Below are 27,935 nucleotides of genomic sequence, written 5' to 3'. Positions count from 1 at the left end.
ACTATTTCTTGGCTCTCACCTTTTATTTTACTTTAATATATATAAAGGCCTAAATCTAGGTACCTAACAATATTTTCATCTGGGGAATTTGAGATCCTACAGCTAAACTAAATAGCTCAAGTTTAATTTGTTGAGCTAAATACCAGGAAATAACTTTTATTAGCCTTTGAAAAGCCCTGCCCTGAAATGTGTAATGTCTAAAAATTAAGTAATATAAGAGGGCAGGCTTCCAAGATTTTGTTTAAAATGTGTCCCTATTGTCCATTAGATTATGAAGTAAGTTTGTGTCCTATCATTGTACTATGTATAAGATAAAAAGTGTTTTCAGGACTTTACTATGGTAAATGTCACTGAATAGGTCAAAGATATCAGCACTTTCTGAAACAAGAGGCTTGTGAAAAACAGTATATTCTTGTAAGCATGGAAATTAAGTAACTGTAAAGACAATTCAAATATTTTTATAGTGGAGTAAGTGTTAATCTTTGAGAGCCTTAGAACCCCAGAGCTTCTTTTTCCTTCCCACCCTGCCTCTGAGATATTTAAGTGGCATCAGAAGGAGAAGCTGCTGTTTTACATGTTGGACCTGCCAGAGATAACTTGGCACAGGTGAGATCAATGGCTCCATTTTTCAGGCTCAGATTTCCTGAAGCCGCAGGCATAAACCAGAAGTGAGAGGCAGGACAGCACCTTCAGTGTTCAAGAACATTTTTTGCTGTAGAATTTGCAGTCCTACAGCACCTGTATCCTTAACTCAAGAATTCTTCTATCTAGAGGCAATTCCCTGTTATAGTGTGTATGCAAGATCATGCTGATCTTGTTACCACCTCCTGTTCAGACTTCCCTGTACAAAGGCAACATCATGTCCTCCCACCTCTAACATTCTCTCCCTGGGCAGAACAGTGATGCTTTATGGAGTCTTTCTGATAAGATTATTTAAATTTTCTGCAGTGGAGGGGTAAAGTCAGAGTACATTGACTAATTTGATTTTTTTGATTTTTTTTTTTTTAAATTGAGATAAAGTATAATCTTTCAGGTGTCCTTACAAGTTGCACACCTAAAACTCTGCACCAGGCAGATCTATCAACTGAGAACAATGCTATGACTAAAGATAATGAATATTTTTTAAAAAAAACCACATATTTTGTCCTTTTTGCAAGAAGGATGTTCCATATAAAGGCAAATGGAAAAGAGTACATGAAAATTACTGCTTGCAAATTAAGCTTTAAAAGGTATGATGTGTCAGGTCAGGGAGTTCATGTAATGCCCATCTGTGAGCACTTGCTGGAAAGGACTAATAAGCAATTAAAGTGTAAGGGGAATGTTCAGTAAAGATAAGGCCATAGAAGAAAAGCGGAATTAGTTTTTCACATCACTGCTCAATACAGACAAACTTATGAAATAACTCACTGCAGGTGAACTGGGAGGTCTAAAACCAAAACTAAAAGGAATGCCCAAAATGGTTTGCAGGCACTGGGAAGAACTCTCACATTGCACTAGACATTCAGCATAAAGACATCCCACACAGTAAAGCAGACCAAAAGACCACCAAAAATAAGTCGGAGGTGGATAAAGGGGAAGAATGAGAGAATAACAAATGTAGGAAAGCATTTTTTAGAAAGTTCAAGTTATTTCTAAACCAGTAAGTCAAAAAAATCCCCCCACATCAACAGGCTAGACACAGCAACATGTGGCAAAGCAAAAGAGCATCAAAGCAACATGAGAAAACAGACTAACAACTTGCAAACACATCTGTTGTGTCTGAACTCCAACCAGCACCCAAGCCTCACACAGCCACCCGCTCCCCCAAATGGTGGCATGGTAAAAGTTAGTAAATTCACGCCTTGAGATAGAAGCAGCTTCATAATTGAAATAAAATAATAATAAATGAATAAATTATACTAAAAAGGAAAATAACAAAAAGATTAAAAAATGCAAATAAAGTTATGCAAATGAAAAACAACCAAATAATGCCCAGCCAGTTTCCAAAGAGTGTCCTTCAACCAGCTTTCACCTTAGCTATATGCTGACTCTTATGGCATTGAATTGTTGTTTGGTCAGTGGTGGGGATCACCTGTCCCAGCTGTGTCCCCTTCCAGCCCCTGTGCACCCCCAGCCTCCTCGCTGTCAGGGCAGCATGAGAAGCTGAAAAGTCCTTGACTAAGTGTAAACACTGCTCAGTGACAATGAAATCATTATCCTCCCCCTAAATCTAATACACAGCACTGTACCAGCTACTAGGAAGAAAATTAACTCATCCAAAGCCGGTGCATCCACCGAACCAAGAGGGCTGCCAAACTGTTCCAGGGACAATGCATGCTCAAGATACAGTAGCAATGCCTAGAAGAAAACTTTTTAACCTTGTAGAAGGGTTTCATGCAGTTTTCACAACAAAATTTTTAAATGGAAGATGCATGGTGAAGCATCTGTCTCAAATCCAAGTGTAAAAGAACTTGAAACGAAATGACAGGACAGATTGTATTCATCCAAGAGTTCTAAGGAAATTCAAGTGATGAAATGGCTGAACTTTGAGCCATACTTTATATTTTTTTCACTTAAAACTGTCTTAAGTGCTAGATGAATAGAAGGTCACAAATACGACACTAATTTTTAGAGAACATACAGTGGAGACGCAGAGAGCTTCAGACCAGGAATGTCTACATGACAAGTGGGTAGGAGCCACAGTACAGCTGAGAGTTGCTGGACAAATGGCTAAACAGAACTTGTGATTTCACAAGAAGAAATCATGTTCCGTAAAGCTGTAAATATTCTTTGAAGAAATCTGCAAACCTTAAGGTGAAGGAGATCAGGTAGATTTGATCTACTTGAGCTTTTCTGGTCTACTTCTCATAAGTAAGTCACCGTGGAAGATCTTGCATGAATAACAAGAGCTAACAGTGAAGATCTGCAAAGCCAGGCTGCAGCCTGAAGTGACAGGACAGTAAAACCAGCAGGTGAAATGTGGTGTTAGTACAAATTGTATTACATGTTAATATGTGCTCCCCTATCACATGTGAAGGGGGAAAAGCAGGCCTAACATTCAAGTTTTGGGTAATATGGGGTAATATTACGTTAGTCTGGAGAAGATGCTGGAGCTGTAACAGATAACTCTGTGAAGACATAATGAATGCTTGCTAGAAAAGCAAATACCATGTTAGGCATTATCAGGTAAAACAGTTACAAACAAAACACAAATTCATTATTGCCTTATCATTTTCCTAGAAGGCTTCCTTTTTCTTAGGTCACTGAAGAACAAAGCCTATTTACAAAGCTGGTCTTATTTTTCCAAAGCCAAATGTATGGTCTGGAAAATCGTAAATATGCATGAGTGTGTGTGTTCTTGGTTAGAACAGCTACAGACCTGGGAACTGTATACATGCAGTAGATATAGGCTTTAAAACTCCTAGAACACTAATTAAGTTGCAGATGATTGTAGAGAGAAAATCAGAAAAAGAATGAAATAGGAGTTTTACCTTTGATTGGCCAATGATGAACTGAACTTTTTCAAAACAGTTTATCATAGGCATCTGGTCTATAACATTGGTATTTAATCTAGTACATATTGTCAGAGACGGATTATTTGCTGGGCTGGCGACCGTGGCTGATCCCACTTCTCTTGCCTTAGCATAGATTTTTTCTGTTTGTTTTCTCATTTTGGCTTCTATTTCTTTACACATCCCAAAATATCTAAGTGTTTGGCCAGCAAGCTCTGCATTTCCAAAAACTGCTGAGCCTCTTTTATGAGCTGCATCACAACCCATCTGCTTTTCCGTGATCCTGTTTGAATCCAGTGTCAAGAATCCCCCAACAGAGCCCAGATGCTGAGCTCACTGCTGCATTCTCCAAGGCACACAGCCCTCCAGGGATGCATTAAGTCTCCTAACTGTGGAATAACATAAGATTCAGATCTACCTGATGAAAAAGATGACTCATTACACAAATTCCTCAAATTACATAATTATCACAGGCCAGCACCAATTAGTAAGTGAACCTGTATATTGCTCTGATTATCCTGACATCCTGAAACCAACTATCTCCCTTGGCCTCAGTGTTGGAGAGGCTCATGATGTTCCAGGACTGAATATGAAGTCAACCGCCAGAAAAATCCTTATAGGTAGCAGATCCAGTGCTCCACCTGTAAGTTGTATGGCTATTGTCAGAATTTCCTAGCCCAAACATCTAATGGTAAAATTTGTACCCATAAATAATTTCTTCAGCAGAGCTGGAGAGATGATGTTTGTATGGACAAGACCACAACATTCTGAAAGGCCCTTTGAAAAATGAGTGGTTATTGATGTTTTTGTCAGTGCTGCTACCTTGAAACCAGCTGCTGGCTGGCTGAACTCTCCACTGACCCAGCACTGACTACCCCTCAGGAATTAAGACCTTTAACAAGCCTTCATGATTCACCTGTATCTCACTGATTTGTCAGGAGAGGAGGGCACTGCAGAGCCAGCATGCCTCTTCAGAAACATGAAAACTTTTTGCATAAATCACATGGCACACGACTAAAGTCTGCCTAGACTGAAGCAGCAGTTGGAGGAATTCTATAGTATTAAACAGAAATGCCATCTCTAGTCAGAAAGTGCTGGAGTTATACAATGCCAGAAGCAGAGACAAGGTCAGACAAGTATCCCTGCAGCATCCTTTCACTCTGCCCTGCACTCTTTGACCACACTGGTCCTTCTGACCTCTGAGTGAGAAAGGCTGCTGTGCCACTTGGACTTTTGATCTGATCTTGCATGTGCTTAATGTTTTAATGTCACGTTCAGTTCTTATCCCAATTCAAAATATTTTTCAGCTTGCCCATGATAATTCTTGAACATGGACAACATTTTTCTCATACTGACTTGGCAGATAATGGGATAACATTACAGGAAAAGAACCCCAGGAGTGTTTCTCATCTCCAAATGGAAATGGCCCATTCAATATTACTTCAAAAGCTTTAGTATCAATAGTAGCCAGACCCCACTCTGCTACAGGGTTACAGAATTGTTTTCCTCAGAACACCCCACACCATCTTACCTTCTCTCCCAGCTGGCAGGACAGAAGCTTTCCTTCCCATTGCCAGGTTGATTAGCTGTATCTCTGGAGATTCCTTGGCATCTTCAGGACAGGCAGGACTTCAGTGCATTCCTCAGTGCAATCAAAAGAGCAGCATGACTAGCAGCCCTTCCAGAGCTGGGCATGCTTTTCCTCTTGGTGAGCTTTTCCCAAATCTTCTCTGCTTCTTATGAACTCACAAGAATCTTCCACAAGGCTTCTACTTTCATCCAGTTCTACTTTTCTTCCACACAGTTTCTGCTGTCTCAGAAATAAAAAAACCACAAAAACTGCATTTGTAGTGTGTGTTGGGCAATTGGGATGGCCTTGAGGGCTCTGGCAAGGTGCTGCAGCCATCCCACAGGCTCAGGCTGGCAAAGCTTGCACTGCCAGGCAGGGCTCGGGGTCTCCTGTGCAGAATGCTACAGAGGGACAAAGTCCCTGGCTGTATTGAGGGGTGTTGTCCTCAGCTTGCAGTGGGGTGTTTTCACCATCAGCCCTCAGAAAGGCCAGTACCAGTCCCCATGGCTCTGGCCCAGCTGTTTCCCACAGGTGCTAATGCTGTTTCCCATGGCAGCTCTAACTCAGGGAACATGCACCCCCCCGCAGATGATTCAGAAGACATTGTACCCAAAGACCTACTCCTGTCTAATATCAGGGCTTCTATATGCCCTACATTATTTTCCTGGGGAAATTGTCCCACATATTTCAAGGGGAAAGTCTGTATTTTGATTCCTATTTCCACCTTAGTGCCTCCACATGGTTCATAAAGCCCATTCCAAGCTGTGCTTCTTCAGCTGAAGGCTGCAGTTTGACAGCAGTCTGGGCAAGCCGCCTTCTTAGTTGACACACACTGCCACCAGCAGCCCTTTCCAGGGAAGTAAAATATCATCTCTCCATTCATTTTCCCTTTTCCAGGGACGTTCAGCCAGAGGGCTGCTATTGCCATCACACTCATCTCAGGCATTTGTTTGGCTTTTATTATGAGTTAGAGCTATGCTGCTTCCCCCACCTTTATGTTTCCTTTTTTTTTGTGCAGGAGACATTACTCTTGCGCAAGAAACATCATTTGAATGTCAGATCACTGGAGGCAGATCTGCTTTCACACCAAATGATTGCATTCACCAAAGCTGCTGGACACACCCAGCCCTCAGCCCTGCTTTAGCTGCACTCCACTTCAGAGAGGACATTGTCCTGTCCCTGAAACAATCATGTTTCTTTGATTAGTAAGAAAAGGTAAGGCTCTAACATGCAAACAAACCTTTTCATCTTGGTGTTTCAGCAGCTCTAACTCCTCCTGACAGACTTGGATGCTTGTCACCTTCACTGACCTGTTGACTGAAGGAACATGCAGTTTTCATCAGTCACTTCAGACCCATCAGCCACCACAGACCACTTCTTTGCTGGGGAGTCTCCATCCACACTGTTGATCAGAAAAGCCACAGAGCCACAGAGCAGTGCAATGAGGTAAAAATCCAAAGGGTTGTGCAAACACCTTAGTTTTAATATCACCAGGCCCCAGGTTATGTGGTCATGGAGAACACTTCATTAGTTCCTCCATATAAAGAAAGTTTAGATTTTTAAGATTTTAAAAAACAAAGGTAACTAACCATTACCTGGGTTCCTGGGATGTAAAATCCACATGAACACTTCTTCCTGCTTTTCTGGGCTCCACAGCAGCTCCTGCAGCTGAGGGTGTGACAAGGGGGACAGCTCACACCAGTGCACACACCTGAGGCAGCAGCGAGTGAGGCTGCCCGTGACAGGAGGGCCAAACTGCTTTCAGACTTCAGGGTCTCTTACAGTTTATGCTTTAGGTTTTATTCAAAACCCAAGGGAGCCAAAATCACCTGCACTTCTTTGGCCACCTATCCCTTTTTCTAACTAGATTAGATCTAACTACGTAGAGAGTCCTTTTATAGAGTGCCAGCCAAGCTACACAATTTACAGATCCAACACTGCAGGAGCTCAGATGAGGCTTGCAGGGTTGGACAGCCAGGGGACCAAATGCTGGCAACCACTTCTGATGTTCCCTGAAAGTACATATTACCCTGGAAGGTAACCACGGACACTTCCCAGATGATTCTCATCAAAGTAAGCAGGGTGAGATTTCAGAGCACAGCAAGACCTAGCATTCTCTTGCCTTTCATAGCAATGAGAACAACCAGAAACAGAAACATTGCCAATTTGTTTTCCCCTATTTCTTTACACCTATTACAGTTGATGAATCTAAGCTCACCAGCAGGGAACAAACAATAAATGCTTTTACAGAAACAAAGCTTGTGTTCAAAAGTGTAGATAATTTCTTCTTCATGTTCTTAAGCTCTCTGTATTACTTTGCCACCATAGATCCTTGCACAATTTGATGTTTTGTAAAGTAAAAAGAAAATGGTGCTTTATATACAGCAAAAATCTGCCAAAGCACCTTTTGTGTTTTTACAGGCAGTGGTATGTTTTTCTTTTTCTTACAAGAAGGCTCACAGGTCAAGAGTTAAACATAAAATTTTAACATCTCTGGCATGGTATAAAAGATCTCAAGTTTCTGGATGTAGTTTTAGAGCAGTAAGTTGATAAGTCTTGGCTTTAGGGACTGTAGTTTGGAGGCAAATGGTATGGAAGAAGCAGGCAGTAGTGAAGGAGACTGCCTGGCAGTAGGGAAAGAGAATGCACTGATTCTAGGAACCCATCAGTGGGGACAAGGTCTTTGGTACTCCTGTAGGTTCTGCTGGTACCAGGATCTCTGGTAATAAAGAAAGATGTCCCCTCCTTCCTGCTCCCTGTTTCCAAACCTAAAAGGGTGTAGCCTACATGAATAGTCTGTGACATAACTCCAGGGTTTTGTCAAAAGAGCTTTTTGAAACCTGAACACTCAAAAGTGCACTGGCAGATATGGCTGGGAAGCAAGAATCCCATTTGTGAAAAAAGCCCTGTAGATTTCAGCACTGCTCTTAGAACTTGTGTCTTTCATGGCCTGATTTAATTACATCCTCTTTTGCTAAGGAACCTTCTCAGGAAAAAATAAAGTTTGATTCAAACATGTTTCTTGGAAACATTAATGAACTAAGATAAGACACAGTAAAAAGGATACAAACTAGACCTGGCCTTTGGTTCTACTCTCAAGTTAATTTTCTATAAACATATTAAATCTACCTGATTATATCAGGCAGGTGATACAAAAATCCAAATATGTCCATGTGCAGTTCTCAGTGGGAATTTAAGTTTTCATTTCACTGGGAAAAAAAACCTGAGTCCCCACAGATGAAACAAAAGGTTCCTAGATAAAACTTAAAATAAACCACATTTAATATTTGTAAGTTTGTAACATTGACATTTCCTAGATTTTGAGATATGGGGGGGTTTCTATAAAGATAATAATCCATTTTTACTCTGTAAAAGTATAGTAAAACAAAGAATTCAAATATTTTATTTACTTCACCTAAAAAACAAGCAACCCATGAGTAAGATATACATCGGTTTCCCAGATTTTTCCCTAATAAATTTTTTAAAGATTTTTACAATTTCTACAGAAACATACAGTGTATCAAAATCTGCATAAATCAAATTTATAAAATATGTAGAAATGCATAGTGATATTATCATCAACTTACAAAGCAAGAATATGGGAATTATTTTTTTCCAAGCCGGCTATAGTAGGAAAAAGTCATTACAGCAACAGCTTCTTATGATCTCATGTTTTGTAAGGTTCAGTCTCACATACAGACTCATATTCACACACAGCATCAGCTTTCAATGAATTGCACATAATACCCATTTAAAATGCACACCAGCACAATCTATGTGCCACCATTCTTTCTCTTATGCATAGTTGTATGATTAAATTAATCTACCCAACACACAAATGGAGTCAGTTTTCACACACACAAGGAACAAGTACCAGCACAAAACCTTATTTTCCTTTTTTTTTTCCAGTTTCTCCCTCCTTTATTTTCTATTTTTCATCGCTCTGAAGGGATAGATGAGAAGTTTAAAGAAACTAGGAAAGATCCCAAACTAATAGATCAGTGCTGACAGCCCTATAAAGATCCAAGTCTGTCACCAAATATGATACATAACCCTTGTTAACATCAATGGAAGCTGCATGCAATGCTATCCTAGACTTCAGGGAAGAATTTAGTCATACTTAATAGTGTGACGTGTTATAGGGACAACAGTTATGGAATCAGTACACTGATGTCAACATTTAAATTACAAAATCTGGACAAAGGAAGTGAGGATAAGTCATTTCCTCTCCACCTCTCTATTTGTTCAGAGTCAATATTTATATTCCTAAGGGAGTTTGCATTAACTCCTCTCCAGAACATTTTTAGAAACAACTTCTTCACATTCTACTCTGTACACTGTAGCACCAAGCAGCTGGTTTTTCGTGTTTGTAATCCCTCTGGAGAAGTTGTGAATGACAGAAATAGCAAGAAGATTAGTACGAACAAGTGTGATTTCAGGATTTCCATTTCTCTTTTGGAATCGAAATCTGGCATCCAAACAGGCTGACAGATGTCCTTGTGATGAATTACGCAGATGTGTTAAGTAGCTGGATGCTTTTTTCCTAATTATAAGTTTTAGCCTACCTCTAAGTGATTTCCATTCAAAATAGCAGTATAAATGAAGTATTTGATTCTTTCCAAGTTTTTCATAATTGTGCAGCTTGGGTTTTTTTTTTGTTGTTGTTGTTTATTTCAATTATTTTTATGTAAGGCATGGTTTAAACAAGCAAGTCAGTGCTTATAAATTCTTAACTGGATTTGTGAGGGTGCTTACCTCCATCAAATGGTACCACATTAGCACTAAACTGGACAGTCTTCCTCCCACTGTACCAAGCACTCCGTCAAAGCAGAGCAGCCAAACTGGCAATAGAAATTTGTCTTTGTTAGCACAGTAATTACATAGGGTGGTACCTACCCCTGGTGACAGCTCAGAGCAGCCCACTGCAAATTTCCAACAAATGCTTTCCTTGTGAAAGAGAGAAATGAAAGAGGCACTAAATATGTTCAAATTCATCTTCCAAAAAAGCAGCATGATTGTGAGAGAAGGCCACCCTGGCTAATAACCTGTGGCAGTGCTTAGTAAGATGTAAAATTAAATAAAAATATACAACAGGTTGATAATCACCAAGTTCTATGAAAATCTGATTACTACAACCTTTTCAAGTGTGTGTAAAAAAACTGCCTTCAGACCCCTGAGTGTAATCCCAAAGAAGACGACAACGCTTTTAACTATGTTCCTGTGAACCATAGCTAACAGCACATTAATTTACCAACATTTCGAAACAAAAAGATGTAAACATCTACAGAGTTTAAGGTAAAGCAGTTTTGTAAACATTAACTGCAGATGATAATGTTATTGTAATAATCACAGTTCCTCTATGTCCTTCATTCAAGCCAGGAGGCTCACAGCTGTACAAAGTTAATAACTGCAGCAGTTTTCAGGCTATTTTCAGTCCTGTACAAATGAATGTGTCAGTAGGTAGGTTTTGTCTGTCTACACACTAAGGATGTTGTTCATTTCCCATTTTTGTGTTGCTTTACTGGAGTCACACTCTGAAATGAAAACTTGATGGAGGACTTCGGAGCGATCCAAGCACTTCCCTGATGGAATGTGAGTAAATCTGTGTAGATTCTGAAAGACAAAACCACCAGGAAAATGTGTTGGGTTTTTTTTATTTCATTTGTTTGGGGTTTTTTTTTAACATTTCCTTACATCTGCAATATAGTGATTTACAAAACCAGGTTTCAGCATCCCAAAACAGATCAGTTCTACATCATTTTACTATTTGTTAAACATAGCACTTTGCAGCCTTCCTATTAAATCTTTGGTTCTTGTAGGTCCTCCTGAGATGCCTCCTGTTTCTCTCAGGCAACAAACTGCTAACAAAATGAGCAAAACTCTATCTAAAATGCTTCTAGCCTTTTCATCCATCCTGTAACCAAACTAGAAGATTAACTCTTGAGGACAGCTCTATGAGGACTTCTCTATGGGCAGCTCCTCCTCCAGTCAGCCCTCACAGAAAACAAATTACACCATTAACACCACAGGGGTAAAAAAAGTACTAACTTGGCTCCCTGTTTGGCTGGCAGAAGAAGAAGTGAAGAGTATTAGAGTTAAGTCTGGCTTCCAGAGCAGCAGGAGGCTGCCCAAGGAAGCACAAGCCTATTGCACCAGGCATGGGTCAGGCTGACTCTCGCACCCTCTCCATCACCCCACACACATGTGCACAGCCAAATGATGCTTCAGATCAATACTTGGCTCCTGCAGTGTGGCCAGATATGGGGGTCCTCTAGCTGGAGAAAAAAATGGATGTCTAAATGAAACAGGCAGACCACCACCAGTCCTGTTCTCAATCCCTGCTACTGCTCAGTGCTCAAGCAGCACATGTTACACTCACCAAACTGGCACACTGCTTGTTTCAGAGACAGACAACAGATCAACCAGATAAAATCTCCTTGAAACCTTAATTTACAGAAGGCCACAACATTTTGCAGCAGTCCATAAGTGTCTCATTCCTTACACCTTCACCAGTAGAAGGAACAGTTATACCCTCTGTACTGCACAGCAGTGTGCCCATTTCCTAGTATTTGGTTACACACCCTTGGTGGTCCTTTCACTCTCAACCTCCCTTTTTTTTCCTTCTAGAAGCCAGTCAGTGTTTTGTTCTACAGCCCAGACTGCGCTTACTGGGCTTCCTTATAACTAGTGGTAATAAGCAAACAATTACATAACCAGTGCTAGTGCAGAGGAAATGGATCTTGCATAAATGAAATTCTTAGAGAGAAGCCAAGTAACATGCTGGGACAAACTAGAATGGCTGGAGTGTTAAAAACTGCTACATATTATTCTCCTGAAATATTAAAGCTGAAGTTGGCCCTTACCTGCCACTGCTTATTAATTTTTACATTTCAGGTTTAAAGAAATTTGTCTGTCTCTCCAGCACAAGGAAGCTGAGCTGGATGGAAATGGCATTATGGTACCTGATATTTCCTAGCTCTATGCAAACACCAGAAAATGTGGAGTAGCTTAAAGGACAACAAGAGATTTCACTGCACTCAACTGTGCATCTTTCAGAGAAACAATAAAGAATCCAGACAAACAATAAAGAATCCAGATAAACAGCTAATGAATTAATAAATATGCAATATGCTAGCTATATAAGCTGAAGCAAAATTGACATGGAATAGTTTCTTAGATGTAGGACCAAGTTATATGTGGCTATATCCAAGGATAACGTCACCCCTGGACTATTCAGTCTCACTTTTTTAAGAGACAAACAGAAATAGAAACGTAGGCATTTTTCAAAGCAACACTAACAAAACTTACATGAATAGAGGACTTACAGATGTAATGACTAAAAAGACTGTAGCAGCCCTCACATGCATATCAGCCAACATTCCAAGTCCTTATTAAAATTTATAGATTTTGCAATAGCACTATAACAGCACCACACCCAGGATTAAGAACAGAGCATGTTCTTGTTACTAGAGAACGGCTAACGAACAGGAAGTGAAATACTGAAGAAGACAAAGACAACACGAAAAGGCAGAGTAATCTTACATTTACTTCCATGTAGGCTTAAAAATATCTTGTCTTTAAACAGAGAAACACCTTATTTAGACTGCTCAAAATGAGACCTAATATTGACCCAAGCTTCTAAATGCACTCTAGCATTTAAGCCATCTTCTCACAGCAAGATAAATGAGATAAAGAGACTTTCTTGAAGGAGAGGATACAAGCAGAGAGGGCGATGGCACTAAAAGCTTTTATAAAGCCTGTCACTAGTAGTGGACATGCACTTTGCTTCCTCTGAGACACGGGCTAACTCCTAATATCTCTGTGGCAACAAATGTAGCCTCACAGAGTTTTCCTTAAAGATTTTGCTACAGGAGACAGCAACTAGATTCGCTAAATAAAAGGATCTTTCACTAGAGGAAGTTTCTCTAGCATGCATGTATTTCTGAGAATGTGCCATTAAAAATTTACTCAACCTTGTCACAGATCTTTAATTTCAGATATATATATATAACAAGTTTTAAAGCTGAAAAAAACCCAGTACGAAATCAAACCTAAAAATGTATTTTCTTCCATATATCTGTTGCGTACCTTGAAGAATTGCCACTCCTTGAATTCATTCTGATTACAGTGTGTAATCATAATTTTGGATCCATCTGGTCCTTTAGTTAAGCACTGATCGTACTGCATGAGTTGATTGGCCTCGTTGATTCGGAAAAGCTAACGGAGAAGAAAAAGCCATTTTCACAACAGTTGACTCAAGGAGCACTCTATAAACACTGCAAACACAATGAAATTGCAACATTCAAAACATTTTCTGGTTTTATTACACCTGTCTTTCAGGAGGGTTCTTTATTTTGCGTAACATGCTTTTACTATCACAATACTAAATTTCATGGTTAACTTTCCTGTAGGACTTAGAAGGCCAAGAAACTTAACCAGAAAGACAAAAATGGTAAAGGGATTCATATTAAGGAGACTTCTAAAGTGTTTGATTACATACCTTTGTACAATTTGATGGCCAAACAACCCATTATCTTTATAAAAGCCTGGTAGCAAGTCCTTGATCCTGGACACTAATTTCATGTGAAGACACTAAAACTTTGGCATTTTACCCATGGAGGAAATCAATCTAATTCATCCAGATACAAAAAGATTATCCTGGCTACTTCTTACAGAAAAAGTGCTAGGGTTTTTTTTTGGGTAGCATATGCAGAAAAAGTAGTTTAGGGAACCTTTTCATTAAATATCAGAATAAAAGAGACATTTCCGGGGGCTAATAAGAGCTAATCCATATAGGATTTTTAAAAACATCATCCTAAATGCAATGTTATGATTGCCACCAAAAAAATGCCTGGTTTAAGTTTACATGGGCTTAAATAAGAACTTTAAATTCTGAAAAATTTTCCAACCAGAAAAGAAGATATAAAGACAGAACAGCATGTCTCTGGGGTAGTGTGAGCAGGTTTGTGAAGATACAGGTCAAACACAACAAAAGCTTTGATTGCAACCCTCTAATAGTAATTACGTTCTGTCAATTAATTTGTAAATAAAGCAGAGATAAATTTCTGCTCATTTTCTCCTCTACTGTGGTGGAAGATGAGTTACTGCACAAAAGTGTTTTAGCTTAGACCAAAACAACTTCCTTACATACTTGAGCCACAGTAAAGGTTTTTTTCCTGAAGGAGTAATTATTAAGTAAAGGTAAGTGGTGAATCAGGAGCAATGCTAAGAGCTGAAGCAGTGATACTGTTGCTTCTTCATGTACCTGTTTCCCTGAAGAATGGATTACGGATTTGCCTTCAATTTCATACCATTTATGTCTGCAATGGTATTTCCAGATTGCTGTATTTTAGCAATGTCAGTATGCTTACAGAAAACCCTAATTCCCACCTTTGTAGCTGGCACCTAGGTGACTTGATGTACAGGCTTAACAGAAAACCTGCCTGTTATCAATCCACAGCAAGCAATTCTCCTTCAGACTTGCCTCCAAGCTCCTTACCTGATTCCCTCCCATTCTGTGGCAGGGCCCAAGCTCAACAAAGCCACCATTGGTGTGCCCCATGCTGTCGATGCAGTAAGAAGTTTCAAAGCCTCTAATCTGGAAAAGAGGTTTTGCACTTTAAGTTAGTCTCAAGGGAAAAATAAGCACTAAGGAGTTCAGAAAATTCTCAGTTATCTCTCAAACCAGAAACAGGTATCTGACAGAGAGATTAGATAAACCTCTGTATGAAATTTAAGTACTGATGTTAACTCTTCTGGGAGATGGAGCTTCAACCTGCCCATGCTAATTTGCAGGCCCTTCCATGAGTCAGAGCATGCTGATAAAGCCAGAGTTGCAAAGCTCAATTCCAAATTATTAACACCAAAATACAGGGCTTCCAAGTATTTTAATTTATTCACTCTCCTATCAGAGCATGTTCCATCTCCCAGGTCTTCTTAAATAAGCTCAGGAGCTCAGGTAAGTGGCTCTCATCTTGTGGATGAAGAGAAACAGGATGCAGAGAAGTTATGCACGGCAGCAATTACCCACAGCCAGACACAGCCCACTGACCCAGCTGCTCAGATGGACCTTCTGCAGCAGCAATTACACAGAAAAAAAAAGAAATAAAATTGATGAGGGACAGGCACAGGGATAAAGAACAGAAGTCCTGTTATAAAGCACGTCTCAACTGCTGATTATCTCACTCCCTTCTCAGAAGGGCCAACAAGCAGCCTTACAAAGACTTTATGACACAAATAACATTTTTTCCAGACCTATTTTCTTTGCCAGAGACTCTTTCCTCTTTGTAATGGTATAAAAAGTCTGAAGGACTAAGCTTAGACTCTTCCAGGGAGTGCTAGGGAAGATGAACCCATACTTTCATACCCTAGAGTGTGGAAATGCAATCAGTGTGGTGTTACAAATGGGGGGAGGGGGGACAGGACTTCTCAGATGTAGGATAACTAGCAGCCTGCAAAGAAGAGTTGAAGAAAACTTCAGAGAAGTCTCTGCACTTAAAATTTTCCTGTTGCTTCACCAGACCCACTTGCTTTTATCAGGGATGATTTCCTGCAAGGTAGCCAGTATTATTTTATAGTTTTCAGATGCTTTCACCTTGGTGAACAGCAATATTTATTGTATCTTCCAAACCCTTTATGTAGATACCTGAGGAGGTCTAAGGTTCATATAGTAGCTGATGCTTTTGTGCTGGCTTTTAGGTAAGAAATCAAGGTGGCATTGTTTACCTGGTCAGTCAGACAAAAGATTATTTGTACCCCCTTTCACCATGCACGTGCTCTGCATCACTAATTCTAGCATTAAGAAATTAGAGATGACACTTGCTTGGTGATAGGACACAGCAGAGATCTGTATTTTCTAATGTGCTTTTGAAGTTGCAAAACCATGTATCATATTCATCATATCTTGGGAAAGAAGGTTGCTAAATTTGGTGGGACACAGGAATTCTCCTCAGCTAGGAAGAAGATTTCCTTAATTTCCCTCAACAGTCTGCAAAAGTGAAATAAATAGGAGAGACAGGGCAAAGATGTAATCAATTGCAGAAGGGGAAAAAAAATCTGAAAGCAGGCAGGAGACCTGCAGTATGTGCTTGCCAAGGTGTGGGCTAAATGCCAGAACGAGACAGGCAGAGTTCAGTGAGTGAGGAGTCCTGCATTCAGGGTATCCCAGCTTCCTCTGCCAACCACTTGGAAGTGCTGCATTTGCAACCACATTCTTAATTTAGTGAAGTCATAATTGTATACACTAATGCTGGAAATGATGGTGACAGAATCATATCAAATTATTACATGCAGGCAAGGGACTAGCTGAGGCTGTAAATGTATGAGTACATCCCAGTCTAGCAAACACAGGCAGAATGAGCTCCACCTGGATTTCATGATCTCTTCTCTAGGCCTTCACACAAAAGATATTTTCACCAATTAATCTTCACCAACACTCCTATATGCAGGATTCAAATGTTTTCCTTTTGAGAAAACTTAAATTCTGATTTTGGAAAAAAGTGCTTTGGAGAAGGCTAGACATAAATTATCCTTCAAGGACCTGTGGAACTGATTAAAAAATCACACCTGCAAAAGTAGATGTAATTTTTTTTCCTGGGTCACATCTTTATGGCTCTCTGGTTAGCATCATATAGCTTAGTACAGAAGTAATCAAATAGCCTGTTCACATGTCAAGTCACAATTGCTTCCTTTTGAATTCAGTTTTTTGAAAAAAGCTCCTAAAATACATAGGTGTTATGTGCTGTACCTACCTCTCCCCAGTCCACGTTTTTGGGTGGTAAGGGGTAATATGAAGTTATATCATATGCTATTTCTTCCATAAACCACTTAAAACTTTTGCAGTTGTGATCTTCACGGAATTTCTTCAGCTCAGATATATCTCCGTAGGGCAGCGCCTTTGTCTCCGGCCGGCTGGCATAGAAGTAATCTTTGTATTCATCCCACCACACTTCTACAACTCTGACATAGTTCTGTGGAGAGTAAAGACACTGCTGTGACCTCAAAGTACACACAAACAGGCCAGAAGCAACTCCTTGTTAATAACAGAAATTTAAGAATTTATCCTCTTAGAAAGTGACAGCATAGTATTATTATATAGCACTAACAATCTGTCACTATCAGCAGAATATACAAGACATATGAATATTTTCAAGTGATAGTTTAGGACCGAAGCCAGCAAATTAAACTGGGCTGCTTAATGAGAGGGCAAAGTCTTTTTGTAAGATTAGAGATGGTTTATTTGAAAATAAAGACTTTTCAGTTATGGGTGCAATGAAATGTTGCATTCATTTGCTTCTGTCAGAACTGCAATTCATGGTCTCTATTCACCTACTACAATTTTTAATGAAGAGAATGGTATGCATTGGTCCACTAACAGGGAAGATAATTCAGTTCTAAATGGTCAGCTACTTGGAGAAGGAGGAAGATTGGATAGCTCACTTAGCAACAAGCCTCTACCTCACATCTTTCTTATCCTCTTAGATGACTCCTATCTCTATATAACCTGCACACATTCTAGATGCCTCACTTTGCCAATTCTTCTAGTGTTAGTTACCTGTGTTAAAACAGCCTTAAAAGATTTGACTGAAGGCACAAATTATTGTGACTTTAATCCACATCCGGCACAAATCGAACAAAGCTATAAAAAAGTGACATTTACTGTGAAGACAGGAGAGTGCCTGAAGAGGGGGAAAAAGCATTCTGCCTTGTACAGAGAAGAAACTTAACATTTAAAAACACTCAGCAGTGCTTTTTATATTCAATAAGCAGGCCAGCAGACTCATGTAAGGTGTTAAGATATACAATAAATATTTTTGATCAGCTTTTGAGAACACCGAATGATTTTTATCACTTCAGACAAGGAAAACCAGCATCTTGCCTGCACTGAGCAATAGACCTATCATTTGCTATCCTGTTGCCCATTACTCTGTCTCTAATCCCAGATGTGTCCCCCTAGGATCCCATGTACTGGTCCTAGTCCTTGTTTCATCGAAATGTTAATCAGGTCACACTACTAATATGTGACTTTTTTTGGGGATGGGGGGGTGTGTATGCTAGGTTAGTTTTTTACCATTCAGCTAGGCTGGGACATTGCCTTTGGAACTAACTGTTAGGTTGGCTCAAGCCATACTCTATAAGCCTACAGGTACTCCTTGTCTAGGAAGATTGCTCAGGGACTGGAATTTACAAAGAGCTGGGTCTTTGGGAGAGGGATTCACCGATGCCCAGAACAGAGCCCAAGAGGAAGCCTCAAATGGGCAATAGAAAAACTTAACAGGAGGGTTGTCTCTCCTCCTGCTGGTAGATGAAAACTGATATAAACAGTTTTTCTTGATTCAAATTCTCTCTTCAGATATAGAGCTGGCTCATTTGCTTTCTGGAATTGATGTCTAATTTTAATCTCAGGGCTTGAAAAACACTTCTACAACCTGCAGTGTACCTGAGGAGCTGCAAAGCCTCATGATGTAGAGCAGAGCATATCATCTTCCCAGGTGTCATTTGCTGCTTCCTAACTAACAAATGCAGACACAAAAGTCTGAGAGATGCTAGATTCCAGAACTCACTAACTTGGTCTAGGATCATCTTTATCAAGGTAAAAGGGGATTTCAAACCCATGATCTTCATCTCCAGGAGTGTGTAGAGTTGTTCATACATACTTGGGCAAGCGCAGCAAAGGCTGGAGGTGTGATTTGTACCTCAAAGATAGTGGGGCAAGGCTTTAGAGCAAGAAAATGGGTTCTAGGATTCTCTACTCTTAATAACAGTGGGATTAACACAAAGATTTCTCTCATCCCAGCTGAAGACACTAAATCGCTTTGGATGAAGTGCTCTCTAAACTGTTCCTGGTAATTTAAACAGATTTATCTAAAACTGTTCTTATCTGAAATCAAAAACCACCTTCAAGGTTGCTTCAAAACTGTACCTTTAATGTAGGAGAAGAGCCAACGTACACAGGGGGTGGATTTCCCTGCCAGCCCTGCAGACGATAGATGTGTCCAACACGAGAACAGGGAACAAACAGCAGCTTTCCCCCACACTGCCAGATCTACAGGATACAGCAAAGGTATTATTAATATATATGCACAGGAATTTAAGACAGACAAATAGATAATAAATTATGGAAGGAATGTCAGCTACATTTCTTACTACACTATCATATATTTACATATTTTTTTGCTCCAGATGTAAGCATAAACAAAACAGGTCTTTGAAATAAGAGGTATACCAAGAACACTTTCAACTCAGCCAGAAAATTACTCAACAAAAGCAATTTTTAAAAAAGCTTTTTAAAAAGTTGGGCATCTTATTCCATCACTATTTCAGAACAACAGTAATGAACAAGTGCCCCAAATCAGGAACTAGGTAATTTTTATTATGACAGAATTATTGATATTTTGATTTTATTGAAGTTATTCACATGCTATCATTAAGATGGGTTTTGGCTAGATGCCCATTCACATTTAAGTTTTTCTTAATAAAGATTAGTAGGAGATAAGGATGTGTTAGGTAACCCACTGCTCCAAGCAGAAACAGATATTTTTACAGTAGCTGAAAATAAAAAAATAGGTAAAACATATTAACATTCTGAAATTCCCTCACTCCCACATATCTTTGGAAAATCCCTTAATGGGGAAAAGAAAATATACTTACATCAGAATTTAGTTGCTTATAGTTTGGAGAAGTTTAACTGTAGCACCAAATCCTAATTCAAGCGAATCTTGTGAATGTTTCAAATTAGTCTGAATTCCAGATTAAGAATATGATTTACCAGTATCAGGAAAGATGGGCAGAGTATCTCACTTTCTTCATTGCATCATGATATTAATTTTCTTAAGTTTCATCAAAAAACCTCCTCAGGTATGCAAGGACATTAATTTTATTTGCTATCTAGGAGTGAGCATGCAAGGCTGATAAATGTTTAGTGCTTCTGAAGATTGGTTGTGATCTACAGGAAACCACTTTGGAGGTGTCTACATAATGAGCATTTCAATCACAGAACTACTGTGAGTTCTTTCAGTCATGATTTTGATCTAAGCAAGATGGAGAATTACATGGATAAAGACCCTGTGTGCATAACACCCTCGATAAATCCCCTTTGCATATGGATTTACAGCTGAGCAAGTGCACTCAGGGCTTTTCTCTAAATCATGAAGAGCTTTCCACTGTTATTAAGAGTAAAGAACTCAGAGCAAGAGTAACTAGGGGAGCTCTGAATGTACTTTTTGAAAAATTCAGCTAGGATTTCACAGATTGCTGCTGAGGATATAAGACATCTTCACTTTGGTCTGTTAACTGGGCCGGATTCCTGCTGTCTGCACTTGTGTCATTACAAATACTGAAGCTACAAGAAGCTAATGACGATCATTCCTGCAAAATGAAGGGCATGCATATGCCTAGGAGTGAAAGTAAAATCCTTCCCAGTGATTATGGATTAAGCAGTTAGTATTTCAATTATGAAGACTTCTCTTGCGAAGAAGGTCTTGAAATGCTGAAAAGCATATGAAATAACTTTTCACTCACAAAAATGGCAGGGAGGAAGCAGATTACTTTGTGTTGCACCGTTATATACTTTCCAAGTGCACATGCATAAGCTGAGGACTATGAGGACTACTTGTTCTCTATCATTAGAAACAACATTTTTCTATACTCATGATGAGAACATTCAGTTTCCTCACATCAAATTTGCCAGTTTCCTATTGGATATTTGGGCAGTTAGGGGTGCAATCCCAAACTGTTTACAAATCTAGATTACGCATCATTTGGGTTTCAGCAAGAAGCCAACTGTCTGAACACTTCTGTCCCAAAGTCCACGAGGAAACATTGAGGAGACACATCTCTGTCACATCTCCTCACACCAAAACCTGGGCTTCAGGAGGAAGAGGCAGCTCTGTCTAAACTCCAAACAGAAGTATTTACAGAAAAATAAAAACATCTATTTAATTGAATTACTTTTCAAATATTGTGTTACCTTGTAAGAAATTTCAAAGTTTTCACCACCCCAGATTTGAAGCCCTGGATCATAGAGACCCAGCTCAAAGAAGAAATCACGTTCAATGGCAAACAATCCACCAGCCATGGCAGGGGACCTGTGAAGAGGAAGACAGTGTAACTCCTTCTGCCAAAGGGATACAATAGCACTCAGAGAAAACTTTAGGGAGGAAAGCAATTCAGCTAACACGTAGTAGAGATCAGGTAAATGGCAATACACTAAAAAATCATAAAGCTTTGTCATCAGCGCGCAGCAATTTTCTAAAGTGGCATCTATATAATTTTTAGTGAGGTCACAGTTTTTTATTATGTTGTGGATTTTCTTCTACAAGTAATTTGTTTAATTAATGAATTTGATGATAGAAAATCTTGGTCTGAATTTTCCATTCAGCCAGTCATCATCCTTCTATTAAAATAAAAAACAAGATGAGAATCAGTCTGATAAGATGTTTCTCTCTTAAAATTTTTTCTAGTTTTTGAGATAATATGAAACTGCAAACAGGTTTATGTTCTGAAGAGCTGCCACATTGAAACACATTGTCTATTAAGCAAGTAACAGAGTTTTTCCAGCTTTCTGATCTTCCAGCTCTTTTTGTCCTATTAGGAGACACTTTATGTTATACTCAGTGAAATTTTGCAGAGGGCCTAGATAAAGTAGTACAAGGTTTCTGTTTTGGTTTAGTCTTTTTGCTGTTACCTTTTTCCTTTCCATGACTTTGTAAATCCCTTCCCATATGCCATGATTCAATTACCAAGTTTTAATGTGTCAAAAAGATGCTGTGGTCTGGATTACAGCTTGAGCTGGTTTTGGCTGGGGTAGAGTTAATTCTCTTCCCAGTGGCTGGCATGGGCTGTGTTTTGGGTTTGTGCTGAACACAGGGCTGATAATGGGGAGATGTTTTTGTCATTGCTGAGAAGGGGTTGCACAGAGCCAAGGCCTTTTTTGCTTTTCATCCTGCCACAGTGGGGAGGAGACTGGAGATGCATGGGAGGATGGGAGGGGACACAGCCAGGACAAGTGTCCCAAACAGAGCACAGGGATATTCCAGACCACGTGGCATCATGCTCAGTATGAAAATTGGAGGAAGAAGGGGAATTTTTGGAGTGATGGTGTTTGTCTTCTCAAGTCACCATTGCACGTGATGGGGTCCTGCTCTCCTGGAGAACACCTCCCTCTCCATGGGAAGCAGTGAATTCATTCCTTGTTTTGCTTTGCTTGGGTGTGTGTGCTGACTCTCAGCATAATTAATTATCAGTTTAGTTGCTGTCCAAGTTAGGTGATCACATGCCAAAGTACTGCTACATGTCCCTTTCTACTTGCTGCCTGCAGTATTTTCCTCCAACACTGCTTTTGCATCCTGGAGTTAAGCAGCCAGAAGACACAGCAGGGGAAAGCACTTTGCATAGCACAGCACCGCAGCTTTTTCTGCACTTTTGGTTTCCTCAGCACCATAAAGACTTGGCAAGTGTAGAAGCCTCAGATACTGCAGTTTCAGGCTTGGCCTCCAAGATGCTGCCAAGTGTGTTAAAGAACACAGTAAAAGCCACATAAGCTCAGCAGTTTACTTCACAGGATACAAAGAGGTAAGTGCTGTTACTGAAAGAAGGATTCAGTCCTGGGGCAATTCTCACGTTACAAAAACGTTGCCTCGGTGCTTTAAGCTGATGAGAATCTTTTTGTTTTCTTTTTTAGCCAAGCAATCTTGGCTATGGTTTCAGCAAGACTTTTACTTGGTCTTACTTGCCTTGGTATTGCTGCAAGAAAATGCACACAGCCTAGAGACAAACAGATGCAGGGCATGTCTCTTTTTAAAGGAAACATTGTAAATCTGAAGGTATTATTAAAAATAAAGTCATCTTTTAAAACATTCTGAGAACATGTGTTCTGTGTTTCTGGGAACAGTTTAAACGATTTTAAGACCTGTTTGGATGGTAAACACAAAACATTACAGCAATGTTTGAAATAGTTTATCCCCCGCTACGTGAACATTAAAGTTCCAATGTGGACAGCCTCATCAGAAAATGGCATTATTTAAACTGTACAAAACAGATCAAAGCTTCATAACTTGCTTGCATGTGTTGCCATTTTAGCAAAGAACAATCATGGGTGGGGAATAGGGAAGTACCAACATCAGTTCTTACAATGTTTAAATCATATATAGAAGCAAGAGAAGACATTAGATTCTGAAGATGTGAAGATTGCTTTCAAATGTAGTAACACGATTAGTTAAGTGTGAAGGGGAAAGTAATAAAAAACCAGCAGAACCACAGCCTCCCAGTTTTGAAAAGCCATCCAGAAACCGTAGTTTCTAAGCTAGGGTTTCTAGGCAGTTTTTGTTTTCTGGGAAGAAAACATACCCCACTACAAAGCATAATAAAAAGGCAGAAATTCCATGAAAATTATTGGCGTTTTCCCACAATAAAAGGTGCTGTTTTTATCTTTATTCCTTTTTTTTTTTATTGTTATGTGTATTATATTAAAATTCTTAGGAAATATCTAGCCAAGATCCTTAAACAGTATGCTTCTTTGTCAGATGTGATCCATTGTGAAGCAAGTGGCAGATATATGACAAAAGGGATTTTTTTTTTTGATACACATGCATAATCCTCCAGCTGTATGCATGCATCAGGCCATGACAGCAGGCTGCAGATTTTATGCATCACCATCTATCAGAAAGACTTCCAGCATGCTCATTATTTCAAACCAAATGGTTAAACAAGCACTGTTGTTTCCAACAGTACTTGAAAAAAAAAAAAAAATCACAGCTAAAAGTTTTCCCTGGCCACAAAAGGGAAATATACAATATTTTATTTTGCCAAACAGAACCCAGAAATTCTGATGTGCACCCTATCAACCACACAAGAGCAGGAACGGAGAGGCAACACAAGGTAGCAAAAGTTATTTTGAGCAAATAGTCAGTTGTGGCAAAACAAAGCAGCTAGTGTGGCTAGAAACGTGAAGGTGCTCAGGCTAGAAGTACATGCAAGTTTTAGTGGGTCAATATTGACTTCAGAAAGAAAAAAGGAACGGGTAAGTGATTTAGTGATTACCGATACGGTTCAGTTTTTGTCTTTCTGCTTTCCTTCTCTCTCTTGGTCAAGGGAACCCTCTTCCATAGCATACTCCAATCCCACGCTCCTCTAGCAAACCCATCTTCGTCACCACCCCCTTGCGGCACAATCTTAAAAGAGTTGCCATCTATGACATCTATAAGCGGCACCGTGCATGTGGTTCTGCGGGCGGGCGGGCGCGGGTACGGCAGGGCAGGCGCGCCAGAGCCCGCCCAGGTCCGTGGGGAGAGAGGGGGGAGGCAAAAACGACAGGGTTTAGACAATCATTCCATCAGAGTCACAGTACATAAACAGCTCTCTTTACCGATAGGGCTCAGTTTTATGCTTTCGTTTGGACTTTTCCTTGTGGCTTAACGGAATGCGTTTCCATAGCAAACTCCAGTCCCAGGCCCCTCTGGCAAAACCATCTTCATCCCCACCTTGTTGTGGCTCAATGGAATAATCATTCCCATCTATGTAATCTATTAGAGGTACAGTACATGTAGTTCTGAAACATTTGTAGAAGGGAAAGAAAGAGCAAAATACAATTTCAGAAGAGTAATGTGTCTAATCTGAAATTTACACCATTAATTAAGTTTATAGAGCACTGTATATAAGGTCACTTGTAAACACACTATTAAAAAAATGAAGCCCCGTTAGAAGAAAAACATAGATGGTCTTTACATTGTTTTAAGATGTTCTGAAAACAGAAAAGTTAGGTCTGAGATGCTAATATATCAACATTTTCCTTTACGTGGATTTCTTGATACCAGTCTTCTAATAAAGCACTGCTGGAAGCAACAGTGGAGCCCTTATGGGGCCAGGGTTCTCACAGTACTGTTATTTCCTGTAATTTCTGTTCATATCAGATCTTAGCTGTCAACAAGTATGATAAACACTTAGCTTTTACTAGTGTTAACACAGATTTTCATTACACTGTCCCATTCAAATGCCCTGAAAACCCACCAAGTTCTAAGGATAGAAAAACATTACTAGTGCTCTCCTAGAAGCAGTTTTCAGTAGAATCCTTCCTGTTTGATTTGCAATACTCTCCTCATTGTGATCTATCACACACAATATTCACCAAGGAAAAGACATGATGTGGTTTCTGTCCCCACATATTTCAAATGAGATTCCCAGTGACCCAGGCTGGAACACTTCCACCTTTTTAAATGAAGCTCCAAGAGATAGAAAAGGCAGGGGGGAAGAGAGATGTTAAAACCATGCTGTTCTTTGAGGCAGAAGCAGCAGCAGGGTATGCCTGGGTCCCAGGGCGTGGAAGGAGGCTGCCAAGCACTGTCTGCTGGCACTGTGTGTCTCAGCACCTGTGGCCATCATCCTGCAGCCTTCCCCTCTGTGGGCAGTGCTGGAGGATGCCTCTAAATGCCCCTCTTCTTACCAGTCTTTCTTGTGTAAAACAATAATACACACTCAATGGGAGCACACAAGCTTCTCTCTAGTATCCTGTCTTGGTTGAGTTACAGCCTTTAACACACACAAACCCAAATTCTCCAAGAGAACTCTGGTAGCACAGCAGGTTAACAAATAGTTTTTAGGATTAGGGAGCTATTTTATGGGATTAAAAAGAGTTTAATCCTGTACATGGTTTCCTAAACACACATACCACTGACCACACAAGCCAAGAGTGCAGTAGCACACAGCAACAACAGCATTTCAACAGCTGGGAGGAGTGAAAGCCTGGGGATGTCCCTCCTCTGCCACCCCTCACAGTGCAGGCTCTTCCCCCACAGACTCCCAGCAAGTGCCTGGGGCTGTGGCACAGACAGCTCCAGCCTGGCCTCACTCTGCTACAGACAGTGCTCCAAGAACTTCACAGGAAACAAGTAAGACCATACATCAAGACCAAAGATGAGAAAGTTATAAACTCTTGAGATCACAGGGGCTTTAAACTCCCATTAAATCAAAACATTTATTGCTATTCGCATTTTCTCAATGCAAATAGCAATAAATGTTTTGATTTAATGTTAAATATTTTGTTTTGATTGTTATGTCAAATGTTTTGATTTAATGTTAAATATTTAAATATTTTCTCATTTTCCAAAAGCCACAGTTTTTTTGTTATTTTGTTCAATCATGCCCCTTATTCAGCTAGAACGTTTCAATATCAGTGCCTCAGATCATTGTAAAAGACAAGAGTTACATACAATCTACACTAGACAAAATATTCAGTATGCCTATTAAAATAAATGGCCTGGAGATTAATTTCCCTGGCTATATTCCTTCCTCATTATGCATCTTTTATGCTGGGAGATAATATAATCATCATATGGAAAACATTGTAGTTTGATATAGATATAAAACACATTGACTGTAGTTTGAAAAGTGAGGATTATTACTGTGACTTTCACTTTCTAAAAGGCCAGACACTGGAAGTAACAGGAGAACATTACCTGTCTTTAGATATAGGAGCTATAAGTGGTGCATACCAATTAATTCCCACCTCACAATGGGCATCTAGGTAAATCAAAACCTTTGAAAGGAAAAAAAAAAGTAACTTATATTTCTGTATACAACATCATTATTTAATTAAGTTTACTTACACTGAGATACATTCATATTATAAACAAGAAGACGAAGATTAAATGAGTAAAATTAATCTCTTCTTAAAACAGTATCAGTAATTTCCACATGCCTATTGAAGCCACCACAACCTTTCCCCCCCAAAAAAGAAAAAGAAGACAGACTTGTGAGTGAATTGGCTCCTACCTGCCCAAGTTTAGCCTTCTGGGCTCCAATGCTTCTAGCTTGGATCAAACCTTCTCTCCTCTCATTTCGAAATACCTTTACAAGGCCATTCCACTGCTTTATGTAGTCATCCAGCCTCTCTTGTAAGTGTGCTATCAGATAACAAAGAAAAAAAAATTGGAGAGGTTTAACAATAAAGAGTTTTATTCTCTTAATATAAGCCAAAAATATCTACAGACATTCAGACATTTACAAGAACCTTTCATTCAACTACTCACAAACACTAAAACTGAGGAGATCAAGACCACTGAGCTCATGGCACAGGTTTGTGTCTGGCACATCTGAAGAAAGGGCAGCTGAAGTGGTTGGCCACCCCACAGGGAGCTGGGTGGACAACTCACAGTCACTTCTACACATCACAGAGTGGCTTGCAGCTTTTCATCTGTATTCCAAGCAGCCAGAGAAGTGTCTACACTTCAGCACACCATCTTTCCTCATCAGATGATGTCACACGTACAGCTGAAGGCACCACTTTCAGTTAAACACTTCCCTTCCCTTTACTTTCACCCTCACAACATTTTCTGTCAGTCTATTAATCATCTGGAAACCTGAGGCAGAATCTCACCAGGCTCAAATTACTGCTCTCCTTCATCTAGACCTGTTCCCTCTTGCAGAGGTCTTACGATGATCTTCTCATGAAATTAATGAGAATAATTGGAGGGCCAGAAGTGCATCATACTGAGGAGACAACAAACCTTTAGCCAAAGGGACTTCCATCAGTAAAAGGATGAGTAACCACACAGGAATCAAGATGAGTTATGCTTAAATGATTTCAGATTTGTATTTGCAGATTTGTATTTGTCTGGGCCAAACTTCTCTGGAAACCACATTCCTGCCACACAGTTTGAAAAAAGGATCCTACTGTTGCTTGGCATTTTTGCCCAGATGATTCTGCTGAGAAAACTCATGAAGGCAGAAAGGCTGGTAATCAGGCGCCTGCTGTTTGTGGCTATGCTGATTTAGCTACTGGCGTTTGTTAAAAATCTATTTTTGTACTCAAAGGCTCTAAAGAATTGCCTACAGCTTCAGTTTCTCTCAGTCAGGAACCAAAATAAGTCACCCAATCTGCA

General features: G+C 39.7%; 1 protein-coding gene across 2 annotated transcripts in view; it reads right to left on the bottom strand.

Moving 5' to 3' along the window:
- Positions 1–8,319: 8,319 nt before the first annotated feature.
- GALNT7 (polypeptide N-acetylgalactosaminyltransferase 7) overlaps positions 8,320–27,935 on the bottom strand; it is a 70,638-nt gene continuing 51,022 nt past the window's right edge. The window contains exons 4-12 of one of the 2 annotated variants that reach the window (XM_018926633.3): positions 26,827–26,957; positions 26,511–26,590; positions 24,425–24,607; positions 21,029–21,146; positions 18,983–19,105; positions 16,812–17,030; positions 14,561–14,659; positions 13,150–13,278; positions 8,320–10,674 (exon numbers count right to left, since the gene is read on the bottom strand). In XM_018926633.3, the coding sequence (XP_018782178.1) occupies positions 10,537–10,674; positions 13,150–13,278; positions 14,561–14,659; positions 16,812–17,030; positions 18,983–19,105; positions 21,029–21,146; positions 24,425–24,607; positions 26,511–26,590; positions 26,827–26,957 (1,220 nt within the window). In that variant the 3' untranslated portion in view covers positions 8,320–10,536. Of the gene's footprint in view, positions 10,675–13,149; positions 13,279–14,560; positions 14,660–16,811; positions 17,031–18,982; positions 19,106–21,028; positions 21,147–24,099; positions 24,283–24,424; positions 24,608–26,510; positions 26,591–26,826; positions 26,958–27,935 lie in introns of both variants that reach the window. The other variant, XM_009101150.4, reaches the window with a different exon arrangement.

Source organism: Serinus canaria, chromosome 4 (assembly GCF_022539315.1).
Source record: "Serinus canaria isolate serCan28SL12 chromosome 4, serCan2020, whole genome shotgun sequence".
NCBI lineage: Eukaryota > Metazoa > Chordata > Aves > Passeriformes > Fringillidae > Serinus > Serinus canaria.
This window is presented reverse-complemented; position numbering and strand designations above follow the sequence as displayed.